The sequence below is a fragment of the Oryctolagus cuniculus genome, chromosome 16 (genome assembly GCF_051225735.1).
Source record: "Oryctolagus cuniculus isolate XC-2025 breed Fujian yellow rabbit chromosome 16, ASM5122573v1, whole genome shotgun sequence".
Lineage (NCBI taxonomy): Eukaryota > Metazoa > Chordata > Mammalia > Lagomorpha > Leporidae > Oryctolagus > Oryctolagus cuniculus.
In genome coordinates this window covers 23,742,363-23,762,424 of record NC_142882.1, presented here as the reverse complement: position 1 = coordinate 23,762,424, position 20,062 = coordinate 23,742,363, and the positions used below count along the sequence as shown (strand labels likewise).

The 20,062-nt window shown below is 62.1% G+C and overlaps 2 protein-coding genes across 6 annotated transcripts; one reads left to right on the top strand and one right to left on the bottom strand.

The window, feature by feature from the left end:
* The first annotated feature begins 3,938 nt into the window (after positions 1-3,938).
* Positions 3,939-13,454, top strand: HACL2 (2-hydroxyacyl-CoA lyase 2). Of its 5 annotated transcripts, none has more exons than XM_051837925.3 (17): positions 3,939-4,055; positions 4,614-4,743; positions 5,816-6,017; positions 6,142-6,269; positions 6,383-6,521; positions 6,610-6,721; positions 7,829-7,928; positions 8,226-8,323; positions 8,444-8,580; positions 10,678-10,812; positions 11,354-11,468; positions 11,592-11,761; positions 11,855-11,925; positions 12,021-12,092; positions 12,263-12,368; positions 12,597-12,784; positions 13,166-13,454. In XM_051837925.3, the coding sequence occupies exons 2-16, from the start codon at positions 4,624-4,626 to the stop codon at positions 12,773-12,775; spliced, it is 1,884 nt and encodes a 627-aa protein (XP_051693885.3). In that variant the 5' UTR covers positions 3,939-4,055; positions 4,614-4,623; the 3' UTR covers positions 12,776-12,784; positions 13,166-13,454. The 5 variants fall into 5 exon arrangements, with proteins under 5 accessions (XP_051693885.3, XP_051693886.3, XP_051693887.3 ...); XM_051837926.3 differs by having other exon boundaries at positions 3,995-4,218; XM_051837927.3 differs by having other exon boundaries at positions 4,030-4,355.
* On the bottom strand, positions 13,221-18,955 carry SYDE1 (synapse defective Rho GTPase activating protein 1). Its single transcript, XM_051837924.3, has 8 exons — positions 18,799-18,955; positions 17,067-17,459; positions 16,309-16,962; positions 15,973-16,193; positions 15,753-15,879; positions 15,459-15,619; positions 14,984-15,209; positions 13,221-14,633 (listed from the first exon to the last, which is right to left on the bottom strand). The coding sequence occupies exons 1-8, from the start codon at positions 18,884-18,886 to the stop codon at positions 14,233-14,235; spliced, it is 2,271 nt and encodes a 756-aa protein (XP_051693884.3). The 5' UTR covers positions 18,887-18,955; the 3' UTR covers positions 13,221-14,232.
* Positions 18,956-20,062: the final 1,107 nt, after the last annotated feature.

Genomic DNA, 20,062 nt, shown 5'->3' with positions numbered 1-20,062 from the left:
ACCTACCTTTCAAATAAATAAGTACATCTTAAAACAATTAATCTGTTTATCACATGGTGTGTGCAAATTTACACTTATGTATAAAGTTCAATGTTTGATTTTATTTTTAAGTGTCACACAATAAAACTGAATTATTTTGCGTTCAGCTCAATGAATTTTTAGCACATGTAACCACATCATAATCAGTTTTTTATGCTTTATTTATTTGAGAGGGAGAGGGAGAGGGAGAGGGAGAGGGAGAGGGAGAGGGAGAGGGAGAGAGAGATACGGAGGTCTCCCATCTGCTGGTTCACTCCTCAATTGGCCACAACAGCTAGGACTGGGTCAAGCTGAAGCTGGCAGCCAGGAACTCAATTGGGGTGTCCAACCTGGGTGGCAGTGCTTGAGCCATCACCTGCTGCCCACCAGGGTCTGCATTAGGGCAGGAGAGTCGGCACCTAGACCCAGGCACCGCGATGTGGGACTTGCAGGTGTCCCCAGGGATGCCTTAACCATTGCAGCAAACATCTGCCCATTCTTCTCCACGTTTAAGTGTCTAGTTCATCAGTCTTCAAGGCACTTGAAATGTTACTCAGCAGTCACCACGGGGAATTGCCAGAACTCTCTTCTGGCAAAACGGAAACCCTGTGTGCATTAAACAAGGACCCCCCACCCCCCCAACAACCAAGATACTCGCTACTTTTCAATATTTCTGTTAGAGTACATTAAAAAAACACCTAGATGATCAGAAAAGAGCTGTCTTTGGACCTCACTTCTTTTTCTTTAAAGACTTACTTATTTATTTTGCGAGAGAGAGAGAGAGAGAGAGAGAGAGAATTTTCTGGCCGCTGACTCACTCCCCAAATGACTGCAACAACCAGGGCTGGGTCAGGCTGAAGCCAGGAGCCAGGAGCTCCATCTGGGTTTCCCATGTGGGTGGCAGGGGCCCAAGCACTTGAACCATCTGTGCATTAGCAGGGAGCTGGAATGGCGTGTGGACTGGGACCCAGAACCCAGGCACTCCCACATGGGACACAAGAGTCCCAAGTAGCAGCACCTTACCTGCTGCCCCAGGATGCCTTGATTTCTTGAGCCGGGACTTCTGGGCAGCCTGTTTGCAGCCACTGGGTAATTACAGCAGCCCTGGGAAACACTGACAGGTGGACTCTGGCACTTTCTCTCCGTGGCGGCAGGCTGCCCATTGGAGGTCAACTCAAATAGCTTTGTGGCAGTCAGCAGACAAGAGGGTGCGAGAGTTTTGCAAACGGCTGGGTGTTGTTGCCAGGAGATGCAATCTTTGCCAGCTTCCAGGTTGGCTGCAGGCATTGAAACTGCCGACTGCAGAGTGGAGGCAGGCAGCTTCCGCAAGTGTGACGTGTGCTTCGCCCAGCATTTTTACAGGTGGGAAGATGTTATTTATCTGAGAGAGAGAGAGAGAGAGAGAGAGAGAGAGAGAGAGAGAGAGAGAATATCTCTCATTCACTGGTTCACTCCCCAGATGCATGCAACAGCTGGGGCTGGGCCAGGCTGAAACTAGGAGGTAGAAATTCAAGCTCAGTCTCCCACATGGGTAGCAGGGACCCAGTTACTGAGCCATCGCCTGCTGCCTGCCACACTGGAATCCAGCATTCCAACATGGGGCAAAGGTGTCCCAGGTGGGGTCTTTACCATTGTGCCAATGCATGCTTTTGTTTTTAAGATTTATTTATTTGGAGCTGGTGCTGTGATGGAGTGGGTAAAGCCACTGCTTGCGGTGCAGGCATCCTCTATGGATACCAGTTCGAGTCCTGGCTGCTCCACTTCTGATCCAGCTCTCTGCTAAGGTCTGGGAAAGCAGTGGAAGATGGCCCAAGTGCTTGTGCCCCTGCATCCATGTGGGAGACCCAGAGGAAGCTCCTGGCTCCTGGCTTCGGATTGGCCCAGTTCTGGCTGTTGTGGCCATTTGGGGAGTGAACCAGTGGATGGAAGACCTCTCTCTCTCTCCCTCTCCCTCTCCCCCTTTGCCTCTATAACTCTGCATTTCAAACAAATCAATATATCTTAAAAAAGAAAAAGAATGCTTGAAAAAGTCAGGACTGGGCCAGGCTGAACCCAGGAGCCAGGAGCTTCCTCTGGGTCTCCCACATGGGTGCAGGGGCCCAAGCACTTGGGTCGCCCTCCACTGCCTTCCCTTGGGTCTTCTAGATGCTTTACGAAGCTGGATTGGAATCAGGGCAGCGAGGACTTGGGAACCAGTTCCCCAGTATGTGACACCAGCATCCCAAGTGGGGGCTTAGCCTGCGGCCCCACAACACCACCTCCTCCCATACTTCTTGTTTTATTAGTGAGGCATTTATTTTGAAGTGTGTTAGAAGCGCATGACTCACGGAGCACACAGTGAGTTGGCGTGGATCGTATTGCTCAGGTTGAAGCCTCAGGACCAGGAGCCAAGATAAATCTCTTTTCGTTTGAAACAACCTTCTCTGCACAATTTTTGTGTTCTTAGCAACAGAGAGCTATGGTGCCCCTGCAGGTGCCCTTGTGCCCACTTCCACGGTAGCATCTGCTTGTCTTTGAGAATTTCTCTGGCCTAATGACCGGGAGAGAGGGAAAGAAGGAGAGAGGGGAGAGAGAGAGAGAGAGAGCGAGCGAGCGAGATCTTCCATCCACTGGTCACTCCCCAAATGCCTTCAACACCCGGGTCAGCCAGGCCGAAGTTGGGAGCCTGGAACTCCATCTCCCAAGTGGGTGTCAGGGCTGTGATACCGGGTGCTGGCGTCCCAAGCTGTGGCTTAACCTTCTAAGCCCCACCATGTCGGGCCCTGCCTCTTCTTCCTCCCTGGGGAGCCTCAATTAGAGAGGCCCTACTCTGATACGTTTAACCCTAACCACTCCCCAAATGCCGCACCTCTAAACACGAGAATCAGATTTAAGTGTCCACCCTCGTTAATAGCTCTCGGTGGAGACGAAACTTAAACACGAGTTCTCAGAGGGCACAGGCTACACACCCTGTGGCAGGCATGGGGAGGAAGGCAGAAATCACAGCATCATTGAGATACTGTCGGTCCACGGGACCCAGGGTGGGGGGCCAAGGCGGAACCCCCCCACCCTCCGCCTTAGGCCTGCCCCACCCAGGACTCCTCTAACAGGTGCAAAGCCCATGGCATAGTCCTGGCACGGCACAACTGGAATGACAACCACTCTTTCATGATAGAAGTTTGCATTTCATCCTGCTAACTCAGGGCCGGGCTGGGGAGCCTGGGGCGGGAAGACCTGGAACGCTCCCCCCCCCCCCCCCAGCTGCTGCAGAGCCTGTTTGGATCCGGTTCAGGAGGGGAACAGGACGCAGAGCGCACAGAAAACTCATGGAGTCTTGCTAAAAACAGCAGCTAAGGGGCAGCCTAACTAAGGCAGAGGGAGAAGGGCCAGCAGAGGTGACAGAATGACGCCCCTTAGAGATCCGAGGCTGGGAGCTGGCAGACGCTGGAATTCAGCGCGCGGAGACTTCCACGCAAACCAGCAAAAAAAAAAAAAAAAAAAAAAAAAAAAAAAAAAAAAAAAAAATCCAGAAGGGGCGTGGCTTCAGGCGAGGGCGTGACCGCGGGGCGGGGCTTCTTTTGGTCGCGAGAGTCAGGGTCGTGGGACTCGGGAGGGCAGGCCTCTGGCGTTCCACGTCCGGATAACAGGAAGGAGGTTACGGCCTGGCTGCTGTGGGAATTCGCGCTCGGAGCCCGGCACCCACGGGACGGCCATACGCAGCCACGGCAACGCCAAGGAAGTCTTCGCCTGCGAAGACGCTAATAGCAGACGCCTGGGGGCGTGGCCTCTTAGTTTACAAAAAAACCCCAAAAGTGGGCCTGAAGCTTGAAGCGCGAGCCAATGAAAGGGGAAGGAGGGATGGGTCCTGTGCGCGGGACAGCCAATAGCAATGAGGCTCTTACGGGAGGGGGCGGGGCCGTGGGCGGAGTTCTGCGCACGCACATTGGGCGCTCTACGGAGCGCCGCTGAGCCAAGTAGCTGCAAGGGGCACCGTTGCGCACACGGGTCACGTGACCCTCGGAAGCCGCCAAAGATCGCTGGAGTCAGCGCTGTTTCCTGTAGGTGAAGGTTACAGGGCCCCGGGGTCCGAGCCAGCGTCGGAAGCAGCATCCTGATGCGACTTTGACCTCGACCCGTGGCCCGGGGTCGAAGGTCACAGGCTCAGGCTACCGCCGCGCGAGGAAGCGTAGCTCGAGCCGCCAGGACCCTGCCGCTCTCCCGGTGGGAGTGGCCGCGCCCCTCTTGGTGACGTGAACGTGGGGGCGGGCTCACTCCTGGGGGCGGAGATTCGCAGCGAGGGTGGGGTGAGGGGAGGGCCTTTGGGCTTCCCCACCCTCCCCCGGCTCATTGACAAATCGGTAGGTGGGGAACAGAACGCCCGTCTGTGCCTCTGCCGCCGGACCTGTGGTGGGTTAGTCCGGACCGCGGTGACGTAAGGGGCTGGCGCTGGCGTCCCGGGGGCGTGGCCTCGCCCCGGGCGGGCTCGCGAGGGGCGTAGCCTTGGGGGCGTGGGCACGCGGAAACGCGCTGCAAGGGGCGTGGCCCAGGGGCAGCGCGGGGCGAGACGGGGAAGGATGCGTCGCGCCCGGGTCTTGGCAGTGCCCTTACTTCCTTAGGTGCTTCCTCATGGAGACCCCAGCCGGGAGCTTCGTGCCCCCCTTGCTGCTGCTGGCCTGCGCGACGCTGGTGGCCGCCCTGCTGGGCGCCGCGCACCGCCTGGGGCTCTTCTATCAGCTGCTGCACAAGGTGTGTGTGTGGGGGGCGTGGAGGTAGCTAGGGGGGGCTGCCGGATACGGGGTGGAGGCTCAGCCATGTAGCATGGGAGGAAAAGCCGAGGGACCTGTCGGGAGAGGCTGCCCATTGCAGATCTGCACGCGAGGGTGTGGGTGGGGGGCACTTGGGGGAGGTTACGGGGGTACTGAGACTCCCCCCTCCCGGGGCCCACCCTCCTTCCCCAGGAGCGCTGATCGCTTTCCCAGCGTGGGGAAGACCCTCCCACTATGTTGAAACCCTGCCCCTCAACGCAGAGCAGGTGCGGTGACAGCTTTGCCGCTGTGGCTCCCTGAAGTGTATAATGCATTAGAGGAATTTTTTTCCCCGCCTGTCCGTGGAAAGCCAGTGTTTTAGTTTCTGCCTTCCCGGGAGAGATTGTTTGGGAGGGGCTGGCTGCTCCTCTGTTAAAAAAGACATTTGCCCGGCCCGCAGCCGTGCCTCTGCTGAAGTTTTCCTTCCTGACTCTGCTCTGGGCTCCTTCCTCTCCTTAGCAGGGACCAAAGGCCTCTCGGATCTGCAGAGGCGTGGAGGTTTACAGTTAAGGCAAAGTCCTCAAGGGTGTGTGTGTGTGTATGGGGTGCTGGGCAGCAGCCCGGGGCTGGGCTTGGGCCGGCGTCCTCCGCAGATAGGTTCCGTGCCAGGCACGTGGAGCCCAGCTCTGGGAGGGAGGCAGGCTGGCTGGCTGGCTGCCGGGCCCTGTGGGGATGGCCAAGGACAAGCGAGGAGTCACAGCCAGTGGCGCTGTGGCCCCTGCCCTACTCCCCTTGGGCCATGGATGTCTGTGCGGAGGCTCTTGTCTTTCTGATTGAATCACCCGATCTGGAAGTGAGACAGTGTGGCCGCGCCGAGGGGTGAGCTGTCAGGCTTTGGATCTCTTGTGGGTGCTGAGTTGTAAGAGCGTTTATAAGATTGGATGAGATCTCAGATCATGCGTGTGTGCCTGAGAATAAAGTTCCCTTGGTCTCCGACCCTGCTCCTGTCCCCTCTCCCCAGCCGTTCTGGCCCCTCCCTCCACACAGCCGGGTCCCCTTCCCTGTGTCCCCAGGTGGACAAGGCCAGCACCCGGCATGGCGGGGAGAACGTGGCGGCTGTGCTGCGGGCCCATGGCGTGCGCTTCCTCTTCACGCTGGTGGGCGGGCACATCTCGCCGCTGCTGGTGGCCTGTGAGAAGCTGGGCATCCGTGTGGTGGACACACGTCACGAGGTCACGGCTGTCTTTGCGGCTGACGCCGTGGCCCGCCTCACGGGTAAGGGTGGGGGCCCATGGCATCGGGGCGGTGTCTTAGTCATTGGGTGGCCATGAGGGGCATGTTTTTTTTTTTTTTTTGGTGGGGGGGGTGGGAGGTGATGGACACTCCCTGTGTTTTCCAGGCACAGTGGGCGTGGCGGCAGTGACAGCGGGGCCTGGACTCACCAACACGGTGACGGCAGTGAAGAATGCACAGATAGCCCAGTCTCCGGTCCTGCTCCTGGGTGGCGCTGCGGGCACCCTGCTGCAGGTGCCCAGCCAGGAGGGTGGGGGTGGAGCGTGGGCAGGGACGCCCAGAGGGGCCGCTTGGAGAGCTCCCGTGATAACTCTGCCCTCGCCCTGCCCTTGCCTCACCCCTGCCAGAAACGGGGTGCGCTCCAAGCCATTGATCAGCTGTCCCTGTTCCGGCCACTGTGCAAGTTCTCTGCCTCCGTGCGCAGGGTGCGGGACATCGTGCCCACCCTGAGGGCTGCCATAGCCGCTGCCCAGTCGGGCACCCCAGGTAGGTGGGGGTGGGGAGAAGGGGAAGGTGTGCTGGGAGGTGCCGCAGGCTCAGGGGTCCTCCCTGCCCCCCTCCCCTGCCCCCGCAGGCCCCGTGTTTGTGGAGCTGCCCATTGACGTGCTGTATCCGTACTTCATGGTTCAGAAGGAGATGGTGCCAGCCAAGCCACCCAAGGGCCTGGTAGCCTGGGGGGTCTCCTGGTGAGCAGCCCCTCCCCACCTCGCCCTCCTCCGTCCCCTGCCTCCTCCCTGCATGCTTCCCTCCTCCTCTCACCCCTTCCTTGGTTTGCACATGGGCTAAGAGGAGCTAGGTAGCAGGGATGCCAAGGGCCTGAGGCAGGACAAGAGCCTGATGGTTGGGAAAGCAGAGGTGGCTGTGGGGCTGGCAGCAGGTGAGCAGAGAGGACAGGAGCAGATGTGGGCTGGGCTCAGAGCACTCCTCCCCCTCTTCTTCTGCCTCTCCTCCTCCTCTTCCTCCTCCTCTCCTTCCCTTCATTGTCCCCCTTGCTCCTCCTTCCCTTCTCTCCTTGTCTAGCTCTTTTTTTTTAAATATTTATTTTATTTATTTGAAGGACAGAGTTACAGAGAGAGAGAGGCAGAGACAGAAACAGAGAGAGAGAGAGAGAGAGAGAGATCTTCCATCCACTGGTTCACTCCCCAAATGACTGCAACGGCCAGAGCTGAGCTGATGTGAAGCCAGGAGCCAGGAGCTTCTTCCTGGTCTCCCACGTAGGTGCAGGGGCCCAAGGACTTGGACCATCTTCCACTGCTTTCCCAGGCGCATTAGCAGGGAGCTGGATCAGAGTGGAGCAGCTGGGACTTGAACCGGTGCCCATATGGGATGCCGGTGCTGCAGGTGGAGACTTAGCTCACTACACCACAGCACCAGCCCCTCTGCCTTTTTTTTTTTTTTTTTTTGACAGGCAGAGTGGACAGTGAGAGAGAGAGACAGGGAGAAAGGTCTTCCTTTACCGTTGGTTCACCCTCCAATGGCCGCTGCGGCCGGTGCGCTGCGGCTGGTGCACTGCGGCTGGCGCACCGTGCTGATCCGAAGCCAGGAGCCAGGTGCTTCTCCTGGTCTCCCGTGGGGTGCAGGGCCCAAGCACTTGGGCCATCCTCCACTGCCTTCCTGGGCCACAGCAGAGAGCTGGACTGGAACAGGAGCAACCGGGACAGAATCCGGCACCCCAACTGGGACTAGAACCCGGTGTGCCGGCGCCGCAGGCGGAGGATTATTCTAGTGAGCTGCGGCGCCGGCCTTTTTTTTTTTTTTTTTTTTTGCCTGACTTCTTTCTCTGCATCTCACAGGTACCTAGAGAATCACCTGGCCAACCTCTTTGCGGGGGCCTGGGAGCCACAGCCTGAGGGACCCCTGCCCCTGGACATCCCCCAGGCGTCCCCCCAGCAGGTAAATACCACTTCCATCCCTGGCAGGCAGGGCCCAGTGCACTTGTCTCCCTGAGTGGGCAGGGCCCTGTGCGCCTGTCTCCCTGAGTGGGCAGGGCCCTGTGCACCTGTCTCCCTGATGGGTAGGGCCCTGTGCGCCTGTCTCCCTGAGTGGGCAGGGCCCTGTGCGCCTGTCTCCCTGAGTGGGCAGGGCCCTGTGCACCTCTCTCCCTGAGTGGGCAGGGCCCTGTGCACCTGTCTCCCTGAGCCAGGCTCCTGGATCTCAGGGCCCCAGGGTGACTCTCAGCTCCGGCCCCAGGTTCAGCGCTGCGTGGAGATCTTGAGCCGGGCCAAGAGGCCCCTGCTGGTGCTCGGGAGCCAGGCTCTGCTGCCCCCGACGCCTGCCGACAAGCTCCGGTGAGAAGCAGCCCCAGGCCGGCCCTTCTTAGCCTCTTCCTGGTCCCCAGTCCTCGGGGTGTCCCCTGGGAGAAGGGAAGGGCAGGCCAGGGCTGACCTCTGATCTACCTCACCCCTTAGGGCTGCCGTGGAGACCCTGGGCGTCCCCTGCTTCCTGGGGGGCATGGCCCGGGGGCTGCTGGGCCGCAACCACCCCCTGCACATCCGGCAGAACCGGGGCGCTGCCCTGAAGAAGGCAGATGTGGTCATTCTGGCAGGTGGGCCCCCCAAGGGTCCCCCCCTTCGCTGCTGCGACCCTACCCTTGCTTATAAGGGCCTCTGCTGGCTCACTCCCCAGATGCCTGCAACAGCCAGGGCCGGGCCAGGCTAAAGCCAGGATCCTGGAACTCATTCCCAGTCTCCCACGTCGGTGCAGGGGCCCAGGGACCCGGGCCATCCTTTACTGCTTTCCCAGGCACATTAGCAGGGAGCTGAAACAGAAGAGGAGCAGCAGAGACTTGAACTGGCACCCATACGGGATTCCGGTGCTGTAGACGGTGGCTTTACAAGCTACGCCACAATACTAGGCCACCCCCTCCAAGTTTTTTTTTTTTAAAGATTTATTTATTTATTTTTTAAGATTTTATTTATTTATTTGAGAGGTAGAGTTACCGACAATGAGAGTGAGAAACAGAGAGAAAGGTCTTCCATTCGTTGGCTCACTCCCCAGTGGCCGCAATGGTTGGAGCTGTGCCAATCTGAAGCCAGGAGCCAGGTGCTTCTTCCTAGTCTCCCATGCAGGTGCAGGGGCCCAGGGACTTGGGCCATCTTCTGCTTTCCCAGGCCACAGCAGAGAGGTGGATTGGAAGAGGAGCAGCCGGGACTAGAACCAGTGACCATATGGGATGCCGGCGCTGCAGATGGAGGATTAACCTACTGCGCCACAGCGCCGGCCCCTAAAGATTTTTTTATTTTGAAAGGCAGAGTGACAGAAAAGATGTTCCAGCCACTGGTTCAGTCCCCAAATATTCCCAACGGCCAGGGCTGGACTGAAACCAGGAGCCAGGAGCTCCACCCGAGTCTCCCATGCAGACAGGAAGGGTCCGAGGACTTGGGCGTCCTCCGCTGCCTTCCCACGCACGTTAGCAAGGAGCTTTCTAGGAAGCCGAGCAGCCGGGACTCGAACTGGTGCTTTGATGGGGGCCGCGGGCATCACAGATGGCAGCTTAACCTGCTGTGCCCCGTTGATTTAAAAAAAAATTCCAGCATTAAAAATAAACTTGCTTTTTGGCTAAGATAAGTGTAAAATCAGCTTGCTGTCGAACTCTGTTTTTTCAATGGCCTGTTGGAAATCCCCTGGCGCTTTTCCTGCATTGCTTAGCAATGGTGTCGTGTGTGTATACACATGGACTCACCGGGCAGTTAAACCACCCCGCCGTAGACCCCTACATGACCACTGGGCTTGGGTGTGTCCGTCGCCCAGTGAAGATTTGTGCAGTGAGGGACCATGACAACCGTCCCCAAACTCAATGGCTTAAAGTGCATTTATGGTGTCTCGGGACCCTGCTGCAGGTGGCGGGTGGGATCGGTTCTTCGGGCTTTGGCTGGGCTCGGCAGCAGCAGGTGGGTGTCTGTGCTGATGCAGGAAGGGCTCTGAGCTGGGATCACTGGGTGCTCTGCCCTCCCCACCCTCCACTGCTCTCTGTGTGTTTCTCAACTCCCCCCCCCCCCCCGGGCTGCGCTACTTGGGGGAGGAGGGCTGGGCAAACATGGAGTTAGGGGAGAGAGGTGGGGGTTAGGCCTCTTGAAACCTGTCTCAGGCTCGGGTCGTGTCACTTCTACCATGTTGGCCAAAGCCAGTCTAGGGCTGGTGTTGTAGCGTAGCGGGTAAAGCTACCGCCTGTAGTGCCCGCTTCCTATATGGGTGCTGATTCGAGTCCTGGCTGCTCCACTTCTGATCCAGCTCCCTGCTAGTGTGCCTGGGGAGAGGCAACGGAAGAGATGACCCAAGTGCTCGGGCCCCTGCACCTGCATGGGAGACCCGGATGGAGCTCCTGAATCCTGGCTTTGGCCTGGCCCAGACTTAGCTGTTGTGTGTTGTGGCCGTTTGGGGAGTGAACCAGCAGATGAAAGATCTCTGTCTGTCTCATTCTCTCTGTAGTTCCAGCTCTCAAATAAATAAATAAGTCTTAGAAAAATACGGTCATTGTCAAGGCCAGCCCAGCTCAGACGGTGGGGAGGGGGGCTGGGTGCAGGGCGGGGGAGAACCTTGTGCATCTGGGTCACTGTAGTGGGTCACCTTGGCATGTTGGCCCCGCACACCCCACGACCCTGGCCCCCTGTCCACACGGAGTTCTGCCTCCCCCGCCCCCCAGGAATCGTGTGTGACTTCCGCCTGTCCTATGGCCGCGTCCTGAGCCGCAGCAGCAAGATCATTATCGCCAACCGCAACCGGGAGGAGATGCTACTCAACTCCGACATCTTCTGGAAGCCGCGGGAGGCCGTGCAGGGTGAGCGCGCCCCCGGCCCCGCCCTCAGCGCGCAGGCACGTCCTCCTGGTCTCCATCCCTGCCTTCGCTGTGGCTGGGCTTGGGCTTGCCTTGGCTGTCCGGCAGATGGGTGCTTCCGTGGGCACCAAGGGAGGCCTGTGACTGCCGCCTCCTCCTCCATGTCCTTTGCCCCCTGGGGGACAGAGGCCATGCCCCCTTGACCCCTCTGCCATCTGGGCCCTAGGTCTCTGTCTCAGGCGGAGGTGGGGAGGGGTGACCAGCCATTCATGGGCTCACTCTGGGCCTGGCTCAGGAATGTGCTTGGGGGATGTGGCTGGTTTGGGGGATGGTGTCTCCGGGGCAGGATTGACATGATCTGGGCTCCGAGGGGGAAGGGGGTAACAGGCGCCCTGGGGTGTGCTTGTGTCCCTGGCTTTTCCCTTCGTCTTAGCTCCCCCTGGGGTTGCCCACCTAGCTGGCTCAGGAGCACCCTCTCCCCCAAACCCTCCCTGCGGCTGCCCCAGCCCGTGTCGAAGCCTCCCCTCTCTTCCTTCCCCTCCAGGAGACGTGGGCTCCTTCGTGCTGAAGCTGGTGGGCGGCCTTCAGGGCCAGACGTGGGCCCCAGACTGGGTAGAGGAGTTGCGGGAAGCTGACCGCCGCAAGGAGCAGGCTTTCCGGTGGGGAGGGGGGTGCTGCGTGGGGTGGGTGGGGAATGGGGTGGGGCCAAGCTGGGATGGGCACTTCCAGGTGGGCGGTGGCCACCGCCGCCGGCCCTCCTCATGTGCCCCGCCCTGTCCCAGGGAGAAGGCAGCGATGGCTGTAGCCCAGCACCTGAACCCTGTGCGGGTGCTGCAGCTGGTGGACGAGGCTCTGCCCGACAACTCCATCCTGGTGGTGGACGGCGGGGACTTTGTGGGCACTGCTGCCCACCTGGTACAGCCCCGGGGCCCCCTGCGCTGGCTGGATCCAGGTAAGGGTCCCCCTCCCCCCGGGGGGTGGGGTGGCCTATCGGCACCGCCTGGGCCCCTTCCCACCACCTGCCCTCTCCGTGCGTCCATCCTAGGGGCCTTCGGGACTCTGGGAGTTGGCGCAGGATTTGCACTGGGCGCCAAGCTGTGCCGGCCGGATGCCGAGGTGAGGCCTGGGCTGATCCAGAACCGGGAGAGTTGCTGCTTCCGGGGCCGGGAACCACACTCAGCCATTCCCGGGTGTCTCTCTCCCGTCCCCAGGTGTGGTGCCTGTTTGGGGATGGTGCCTTTGGCTACAGCCTCATTGAGTTTGACACGTTCGTCAGACACAAGGTGACAGACGGGGCTGCCGTGGGAGGGGGCAGGGGTATGCGGGGTGGGTGGTGGGTGGTGCGGCTGAGAGCCTGGGGTCCTGAGATGTTGTTCCTGGGGGCGGGGGGCTGAGTGAGGAGGGAGCCGCTGTACCCTGGAGGCTGTGACCTGGCCTTGTCTTCTTCCTGCAGGTCCCAGTGGTGGCCTTGATAGGGAACGACGCAGGCTGGACCCAGATCTCTCGGGAGCAGGTGCCCAGTCTGGGCAGCAACGTGGCCTGTGGCCTGGCTTACACTGGTGAGGGGCCTGGAGTGGGGTCAGGCCAGTGTGCAAAAGGCTGGGTCTCCTCCACCATCTGACTTGGTTCCCAGGCCAGTGTGTGAGAGGCTGGGTCTCCTCCACCACCTGACTAGACCCCCAGGCCAGTGTGTTAAAGGCTGGGTTTCTGCCACCATCTGACTAGATCCAGGCCAGTGTGTGATGGGCTGGGTCTCCACCACCGTCTCACTCAGCCTCTTCTTTCAGATTATCACAAGGCAGCCATGGGGCTGGGGGCCCGGGGCTTGCTGCTGTCTCGAGACCACGAGGAGCAGGTGGCCAGCGTGCTCCGTGATGCCCAGGAGCAGTGCCGGGATGGCCACCCAGTGGTGGTCAACATTCTCATTGGGCGGACGGACTTCCGGGACGGCTCCATTGCCGTCTGAGGCCTGCTGGTCAGGATGCCCAGCCCCCTTCCCACCCTGGTCCCTGACCTGCCCACCTGCCCTGGGCCCATCCTGCTGGTCAGGACCTCCAGACCCCTTCCCACCCCTGCACGCTGCTCCCCCCACTCTGCCAGCCGGTGCTGGGCCCATCCCGCGGGTTTCGATCTCAGCCCCCTTCCCACCCCCCACCCCTGCATGCCGCCCCCTGCCTGCCTGCCCTGGGCCCATCCCATGGGTCAGGATGCCCGGCCCCCTTCCCACCCCTGTAAGCCACTCCTTGCCTGCCTGCCCTGGGCCCAGGTCAACTCTGAGGGAGGAGGATTCCTGGTGGTCCCTGGAGATGTTTTGCCCCGCCCCCAACCACGCCCTCTCCCCATTCCCCTCTTACAGAGTGGATAAAACCACTTCTTGACCCGCGAGGGGGCCCAAAGGACCCGATTCTGGAACCTGTGCATATCGATTTATTGTCCACAAAGACGGGAGTGAAGGGGAGAAGAGGCAGGAGGGGACCCCGCTTGGCCACCGCGGGAGTGTGGGGTGGGGGGTCCTGGGGTGCTGGGCACCGCGAACCCCAGTTCCCTCCTCTGTGGTCACCTCCAGGCATCGTCCGTGCACACGAGTCCTCACACACAGGACACGCAACACGCACGGAAGCAATAAATATTTTCCGTACCAAAAAGTCTTCCCCAGCCTGACGCCTCAGGGGTGGGGAACCCTCCCACAAGGGGAGGGGTTAAGTGCTCCATTATTTGAGGGGAGGGGGAGGGGCAGGGAGGGAGGACAAGGGCCAGACCCTGCTATGTCAGGTTGCTGGTGGGAGGTCAGTCCTGGGTGGCGGGAGGGTGTAGGGTCCAATGTTTTCCCATCGGTCCCAGGTTGCCCCTGTGCAGCCAGAGCCCAGGGTAAGGGGCTGCCCCTCCACCCCCTCCCCCCGCGCGCACACACACACAACAGCGCCTTGTGATAGTCCTTGTCCTTGGGGTCGGCCAGGGGAGGGACAGACAGTGCAGTGCTCAAAGCTAATACTGATCGGGTTGGCAGCAGCAAGAGGACTGACAAGGGGGTGTCTCGCCATCCCAGGGTGACGCTCACAGTAACTTCGGCGTATCCCCCTCTCCCCCCGGCCCCCCCGCTCCCGGGCCAAGGGGAGCAAGAGAGGCCGGCCTAGCAAAGCGGGAGAAGTGCCTGTGGACACCAGCAAGAAGAGAAGCCCTCGGTGCTCTCGGGAGGAAGCCGCCACAACAGCGAATCCCGACAGGCCCCCTGCCCCCTGCCCTAGGCACTGGGCCCCAGGAGACGGAATGATTGGCAGCTGGTCCCTTGGCAACTCCCTAGCAACCAAGAACTCCGCCCAAGCAACAGGTCTGGTCCGCCTCCGTCGTTGCTAAGGGCGCCGCCTTAGCAACCCAGAGCCTGGTCCTTGGTAACGTGGCATCGCCCCGCCCCGTCCTACCGGCTCAGAGGCACACGTTGATCTGCTTGGAGAGCTCCCTCTCCAAGTCCAGGATGAGAGCGTCGAAGTCTTTAAGGTTCAGGTGCGGGTTGAAGGGCGCGTCGAAGTCGTCCTCGAAGTCAGCGGCGCTCCTCGGCTGGCCTGCCTCATCCTCGTCCTCGCTGTCGCTGCCTGGCACGTGGTCGTAGTCGGGCCCAGACAGGAAGTCCCGCCCACAAGGCAGGAAGTCCCGCCCGCAAACGCTCCAGTCGCCAGCGTAGCGGTTGCTAGGCGGGCTTTCTGGGCCTCCACGGCCGCGCGGCCGAGTCACCACTTCGGGACCCGCTAACGGCAGATGCAGCTGCGGCTGCCGCTTGGGCCGCAAGTATGGTGCCACGTCCGGAGCCTCTGGGGGCCGGCGGGGATCTGAAGGGGGAGAGGAAGGGTTTGTGATGGTGTCACGCACGGCAGCAGCAGCCATACCTTCCGGCGGCTGCTTTCGTAACTAGGTGTCTGATTGGCTGTGGAAAGGTGGAGTGGGACCTGGTTGCTGAGGCAACCGGGCCTGTGATTGATCCATCCAGGGGTGGGGCCTCCGGCCATATCAAAGACGGATTGGCCGGATCTGAACTGGTTGCTAAGGCAACCATGTGTTTACCCCTCCCGGCGAGGGGGCGTGGCCTGCCTCTAATCCAAGCCTACGATTGGCTGCCGGGGAAGGGCTGTGCTCTCGCGGCCTGGCTGGGATTGGTGGCGCACGCCTGGGGCGGGCTCACCTGGCCAAGACTGCAGCAGGTAGTGCAGCACCTCGATGTGGCGCTTGAAGTCCACCGCGCTGGCAAGGCCTGGGCCCGAACCGCGGATGCGGGCTCGGGCGGGCGCCTGGCGCGCGGGCAGCAGCACGGGCCCGAAGCACACGGCCAGGTTCTGCGTGGTCATGCGGTTGTGGGCGTGGAAGGACGAGACGAGGCGCAGGTGGTCCAGGAGAAGCGTCAGTGTGGCCTGGGCGAGAGGGTTGGGGGGAGGGAGGCGTGAGGCGGGCAAGGTGGGACCCTTGCTGCACCTGCGGGAGACTACACCTGCTCGGCTCCAGGTGTCATAGGTGGGAGGTGGCTGAACTACTAAGGCTGGTTATCTGCGAGGTATTATAATCCCATGTTTTTTTTTCTGGAGGGGAAGGCAGAGCCCTGCCTTGAACCCAATCCTGTGTGTGTGCATGTGTGCGGGTGTCTCCCACCAGGCCTGACTCACCCTTTCCACTTCGGGCAGGCAGCTGAGGAGCTGCCGGGTGCCTTCGGGGCCCGGAGGAGCTCTGTTTGGGGTTCCCTGGGCCATGGCTTCCAGCACCACCTGGTACAGGGGCTGGGTGATGAGCGGGGTGGGCAGCTCCCGGAGGTAATCCTTAAGGATGCCTGCGGAGACAAGGCCCCCGCTGCGGTCAGAGCTGCCCAGGCCCTGGCAGGGGGAGGGGGTGGGGTGGGGGAGGGGTAAGGAGGGGAGGGCAGCAGGGTGAGGTTCCAGCGGGGGAGGGGTTGCCGTGCTGACCAGTGATGACATTGATATCAGGGTACAGGTCCTCAGAGAGGCAGACAGCGGCACTGTCCCGCTCAAAGGCGTCGCGAAGCTCCTTTTTGACTGCAGCCGAGCCGCACAGCCGGTACAGGCCCACTACCTGGGGGGCGGGGATGGACAGTGTGGGTGGGGGCGCTACAGGCTGATCAGGGCCCTCTGGTGGTGGGGCTGGAGGTCTATGCTGGGCACTCACCCGCAGCCCCCGGCGCTCGATCTGCCCCACGCACTTCTGGATGATCAGGGGTACTTGGCCGGGGGGCCGCTCCCGCTGCACGAGCAGGGGCAGGGGCAGGCCAAAGACACGGGGCTCAGCCGTGGCCGCTGGCGGCGCCTCCTGCTGCTCGGACAGGGTCAGCTTGGCGTACAGCAGTCCCTGGGGCTCCAGGCGCACGGCCAGCTGCTGGGCCTGGGAGCCTGAGAGGACATAGGGTGGCGATGGGGCTCCTTGCTGTCTCCCAGCCACGCCCCTTCGTCTAGAGGGGGTCTTGTGCCCCGCCCCTCCCCCAGAGGCGGGGCCTGGCATCCCTACCTCGGAAAACGGTGGGCAGCAGCACAGTGCCCTGGGCACAGGGCCGGTGGCGCCTCACGCCCGGGTCCCATGCCAGCACCAGGGCCCGCAGGAGCCGGGCGGCCTCGAGCTCCAGGTGGAAGGTGTGATCCAGCTGCAGGAAATCAGGGCCCCCTCGAAGGGGCCCGGTTCGGGCCCGGGCCACGCCGTCCACTTGCAGCAGGCAGCACAGGTCCCTGGGGGTGGCGCCGGGTGCCGGCCGCAGCCCCCCGAGCCCGTACAGGTGCAGACTGAGACGACCCCAGAGTGCAGCCGGGGGCGCCCGGGCGGCAGGGCCCACCTCGTAGGGCCGGAAGGCCGTGGGCGACGGGGGTCCTCCTGCTGGGCGCTCGGGTGAGTCCCCGTCGCTGAGGTAACCGGCCCTGAGGCCGCGAGCGGCCCCAGCCCCGGCCGCCCGTCCCCCGGGACCCCCGACGCTGCTGTCCAGGTGGTACCGGCTGATGACGGAGCCCGCGGGGGCGCTCCTGTCTCGCTCGCGGCTGACGCGGGTGCTCCTGAGGCTGAGCCGCCGCCGCAGCTCCGGGAGCTTCTTCATCTTCATGGACAGGCGCCTGGCCGGGCCGGGGGACTTTGCTGTGCGGGATGCCTTGGTGGGCGGGCTGGCGGGGGCCGCACCTGTGGGGTTAGGGCACGCAGGCTCAGGGATTGGGGCTCTGGTGCTCACCTGGTGGGCTCACCTGGCGGATGCTGGTGGTTCTGGGTGACAGGTTCGCTCTTACCTTGTGCGGTCAGGCCATCGGGCTCAGCTGGGCTGGGCTGTGGACTCGAGGCCTCCGCAGCTGGGGGTCTGGGGTCTTCCTCAGGGATGGGGTTGTACCAGATCTCGCCGGCGGGCTCCCCGCCGCCGCTGCTACCACAGCCGCTGCTGCCAGGCGCCCGGGGCCCTGCAGCGGCCTCTTCGGGCGGCTTGGCCCCGCCCAGCACCCATCGCCGGCTGCTGGGCTCAAGGCTCTGCAGGTAGGCGCCGCGCCCTGGGCTCCTCGATGCCTCCGGGCTGGGGGGACCCGCCGCCACTGCCGCCGTCACAGCGGCTGTCGCCGCAGCCTGGGGTCCCTCGGGGGCCTGGGGCTCAGGCTCTGGAGGGCCAGGCTCGGGGCGCTGGGGTGGGCGGCCTGGTGGAGGGCGAGGGGAGTGAGACCCAGCTCCCCAGCCCCCCCTCCCCTCCCCGTGCCAGAGCAGCCTCCAGTCTGGGGCCATCTGCCCGGCCCCCTCCCCATGGTAGACCCAGCCCTGGGGGCCCTGCTGTTATGTTTGGAACTGAGAGAGAGAGAGAGAGAGAGAGAGAGAGAGATCTCCATGGTTAACTTAACAGCCCGCACCCTGCAGTATTAGGGGTCCTCGGCAGGTTCCCCCCATGTTTCCCTCACTCTCCTGAACCCTGGCACGAGCCCCCCCCTTCATCCGGTGACTCTGGGCAAGTAGTTTTCCTCTCTCCTCAGGGGCTCCGTGTCTCTCCCATAAAACGGGGGTCCCTCCCTTCCCTGATCTCAGCCATTGGAGACACACGGAGCAGGCCTGAGTGACAGTCATCAGCAGACCTGGGGGTCTCGTCCTCCTCCTCGCAGCCCCCCCCATCAGTGTGTTGAGCCTGCCCCCAGCCCCCTCCCCCTGTGACATCACAGGCCGTATCCCTGTGTGGGCACCCAATCCTCTCTCCTGGCCCTTCTGGGAAACCTTGGGCATCTTTGGTAACTGGGAGTGGGGGGTGGGGTGGGGGAAGAGGCTCTTCCTCCTTTAACTCATTCCCTCCGGGAAACCCCTGCCCAGTCCTGTTTCTCCAAGGTCTGGTCTTGCCAGTCTGCTGAAGCTACCCCCTTTCCTCTTCCTCCTCTTCTTCTTCCTCTGGTCACCTCCCTCAAGGTTCTTTCTGGGTGGGTGGTTGGGTGGGGTGGGGTCTCTCTTAGCAACAGCACACTCCCAAGAGCTGCTCTCCTGTGAAGTCAACTTTACCTGACCCCTGAGCAAATGGGCCAACTGCTGTGTGCCTCAGTTTCCCCGTTTGTTTCACGAGGACGGTATCCTGGGAGCTGCCCCCCCCCCCCCAGCTTCCTGCAGTCCCCCACCCCATCCCCTCCGCCTGCCTCCCTCGCAACCCCCCTCCCCGGGGCCTCCCAGTCCGTTCGTTGTGGCCCCGTTTCCTGTCGGGGCTAGGCCCCCCTCCCGGGCCTCCCTGGAGCCTGCAGCGCTGGCACCCCATGGGGCCAAGACGCACATAACGGTCCGCAGCCCCTCTCAGGGACCCCTGCCCGACCCAGGGCTCCAGGCTCCCCGGCCCGCAGCAGGGGGCGGAGTGGGGGGGGAGCTGCCCCGCATTCTCCCCACCCCAGAGCCGTCCCTCCTCGGGGCGCCGAGGACCCTCACCCCACCATCCCAGGCCGCGCAGGGCCCGGCGGTCCCCGATCCTTTCTCCCCATGCCCTCCCGCTCTCCTCCTGCCCCGCCCCAGCCTCACCGCGCTCCTTCGCGTCGGACTTTTTCCGGGGAAGTTTCTCCCGGCCCCGCAGGCGGGAGAAGGTTTTCCTGAGCAGCGGCTCGGCCATGCTGGGCCCGGCCGGGCCAGTGCGCGCCCCCGCACCGCCCCCCCTCCCCACCCCGGCCCCGGCAGTGGCCGCGCCGTCCCCCGCCCGCCCCGAGCGCGCGCGCCCCGCGCGCCGGCAGGAAGCGCATTCCGGGAATGCTTGTCCCAAACTTTTTTTTTTTATTCCTCCCCTTCCCGCGGCCCGAGCGGGCGCTGCTGGGATATGTAGTCGTCCAGGGCTGTCCCGAGGGGCCAGTGGGCTCCGCGGGATCGCTGCGTCGGCCTGGCTGGGATCTCTGCCTCTTCTTAACGCGGGGGACCCTCCGCTCTCCCCCCAAAAAGGGATCCGCCTCTGAGCGCCTCTTTTGCTTCTCTCTCCGCCTTGCGCTCATCCCTGGTACAAGCCACAGGCCTCTGTGCTATCCACCTTCTCAAGTTTCTCACCTCTCCAGACGGAGTGGGGTGTAGAGCCGCCCCTTTCCGATGCTCGCGGTTGATGGAGGCCAGGGCGGGTCAGGAACTTGGCCAGGGCAGAGCTGGCATTGCGGAAGGGTCTGGGAGCTGATGGCAGCTGTGGCCTGCGACCCCCAGCTGGGGCCCGTCCACTTGCTCTGGGCTTCCTCCCAGCTTGGCAGCCTGGCTGCGGGCGCTGGGATTTCTTGGACCACACCCCACCCATCCACACGTACGCACACACACATACACACACTCCAGGGAATCCCAAAGTGAACAAGAAAGAAGCAGTCTTATCTTTTCTGAGCCAGCCAGACTGTCACACTGTGCCAGACCCTAGGAGAAGAGGATGTATGTAGACGCCACTTGTCATATGTCAAGGTGGCCATGAACAAGTGGGCATAGGATGGGGAAAATGGTGTGGTTGGTCATCTCGGGACATATAACCGGCCACACCCCTCCACCCTCTCATTCTCCATAGAGTGCCCAGAGTGGACTCAAAATGCAAATGCCATCAGAGCAAAGCCCGCCAAACAGCTGTACCCAGGTTTGCCCTCTCCGTGCTTAGAATAAAATCCAAACACCCACCGACACGCCTGGCCTCATCCCTCTCGCTGTTGCCTTCACTCACTGTGGTTTCCGTCTTGGTCCTCCTGCAAACTGTCCCCGCCCCAGTTCCTTCTGCCCCAGGGAGTCCTGGTTCTCCTCCCATCCTTAAGGTCCATTGGCACCTCCTTGGGAGACC

Bases quoted from the DNA above. Each gene is read 5' to 3' on its own strand.
- HACL2 (XM_051837925.3), top strand. From the start codon at position 4,624: ATGGAGACCCCAGCCGGGAGCTTCGTGCCCCCCTTGCTGCTGCTGGCC. The intron at 6,270-6,382 runs GTGCCCAGCCAG...CACCCCTGCCAG, and splicing joins CTGCGGGCACCCTGCTGCAG to AAACGGGGTGCGCTCCAAGC. The intron at 11,469-11,591 runs GTGGGGAGGGGG...GCCCTGTCCCAG, and splicing joins CGCAAGGAGCAGGCTTTCCG to GGAGAAGGCAGCGATGGCTG.
- SYDE1 (XM_051837924.3), bottom strand. From the start codon at position 18,886: ATGGCCGAGCCGCTGCTCAGGAAAACCTTCTCCCGCCTGCGGGGCCGG. The intron at 15,880-15,972 runs GTGAGTGCCCAG...CCCGCCCCCCAG, and splicing joins TCGAGCGCCGGGGGCTGCGG to GTAGTGGGCCTGTACCGGCT. The intron at 15,210-15,458 runs GTGAGTCAGGCC...CCTCTCGCCCAG, and splicing joins GCCTGCCCGAAGTGGAAAGG to GCCACACTGACGCTTCTCCT.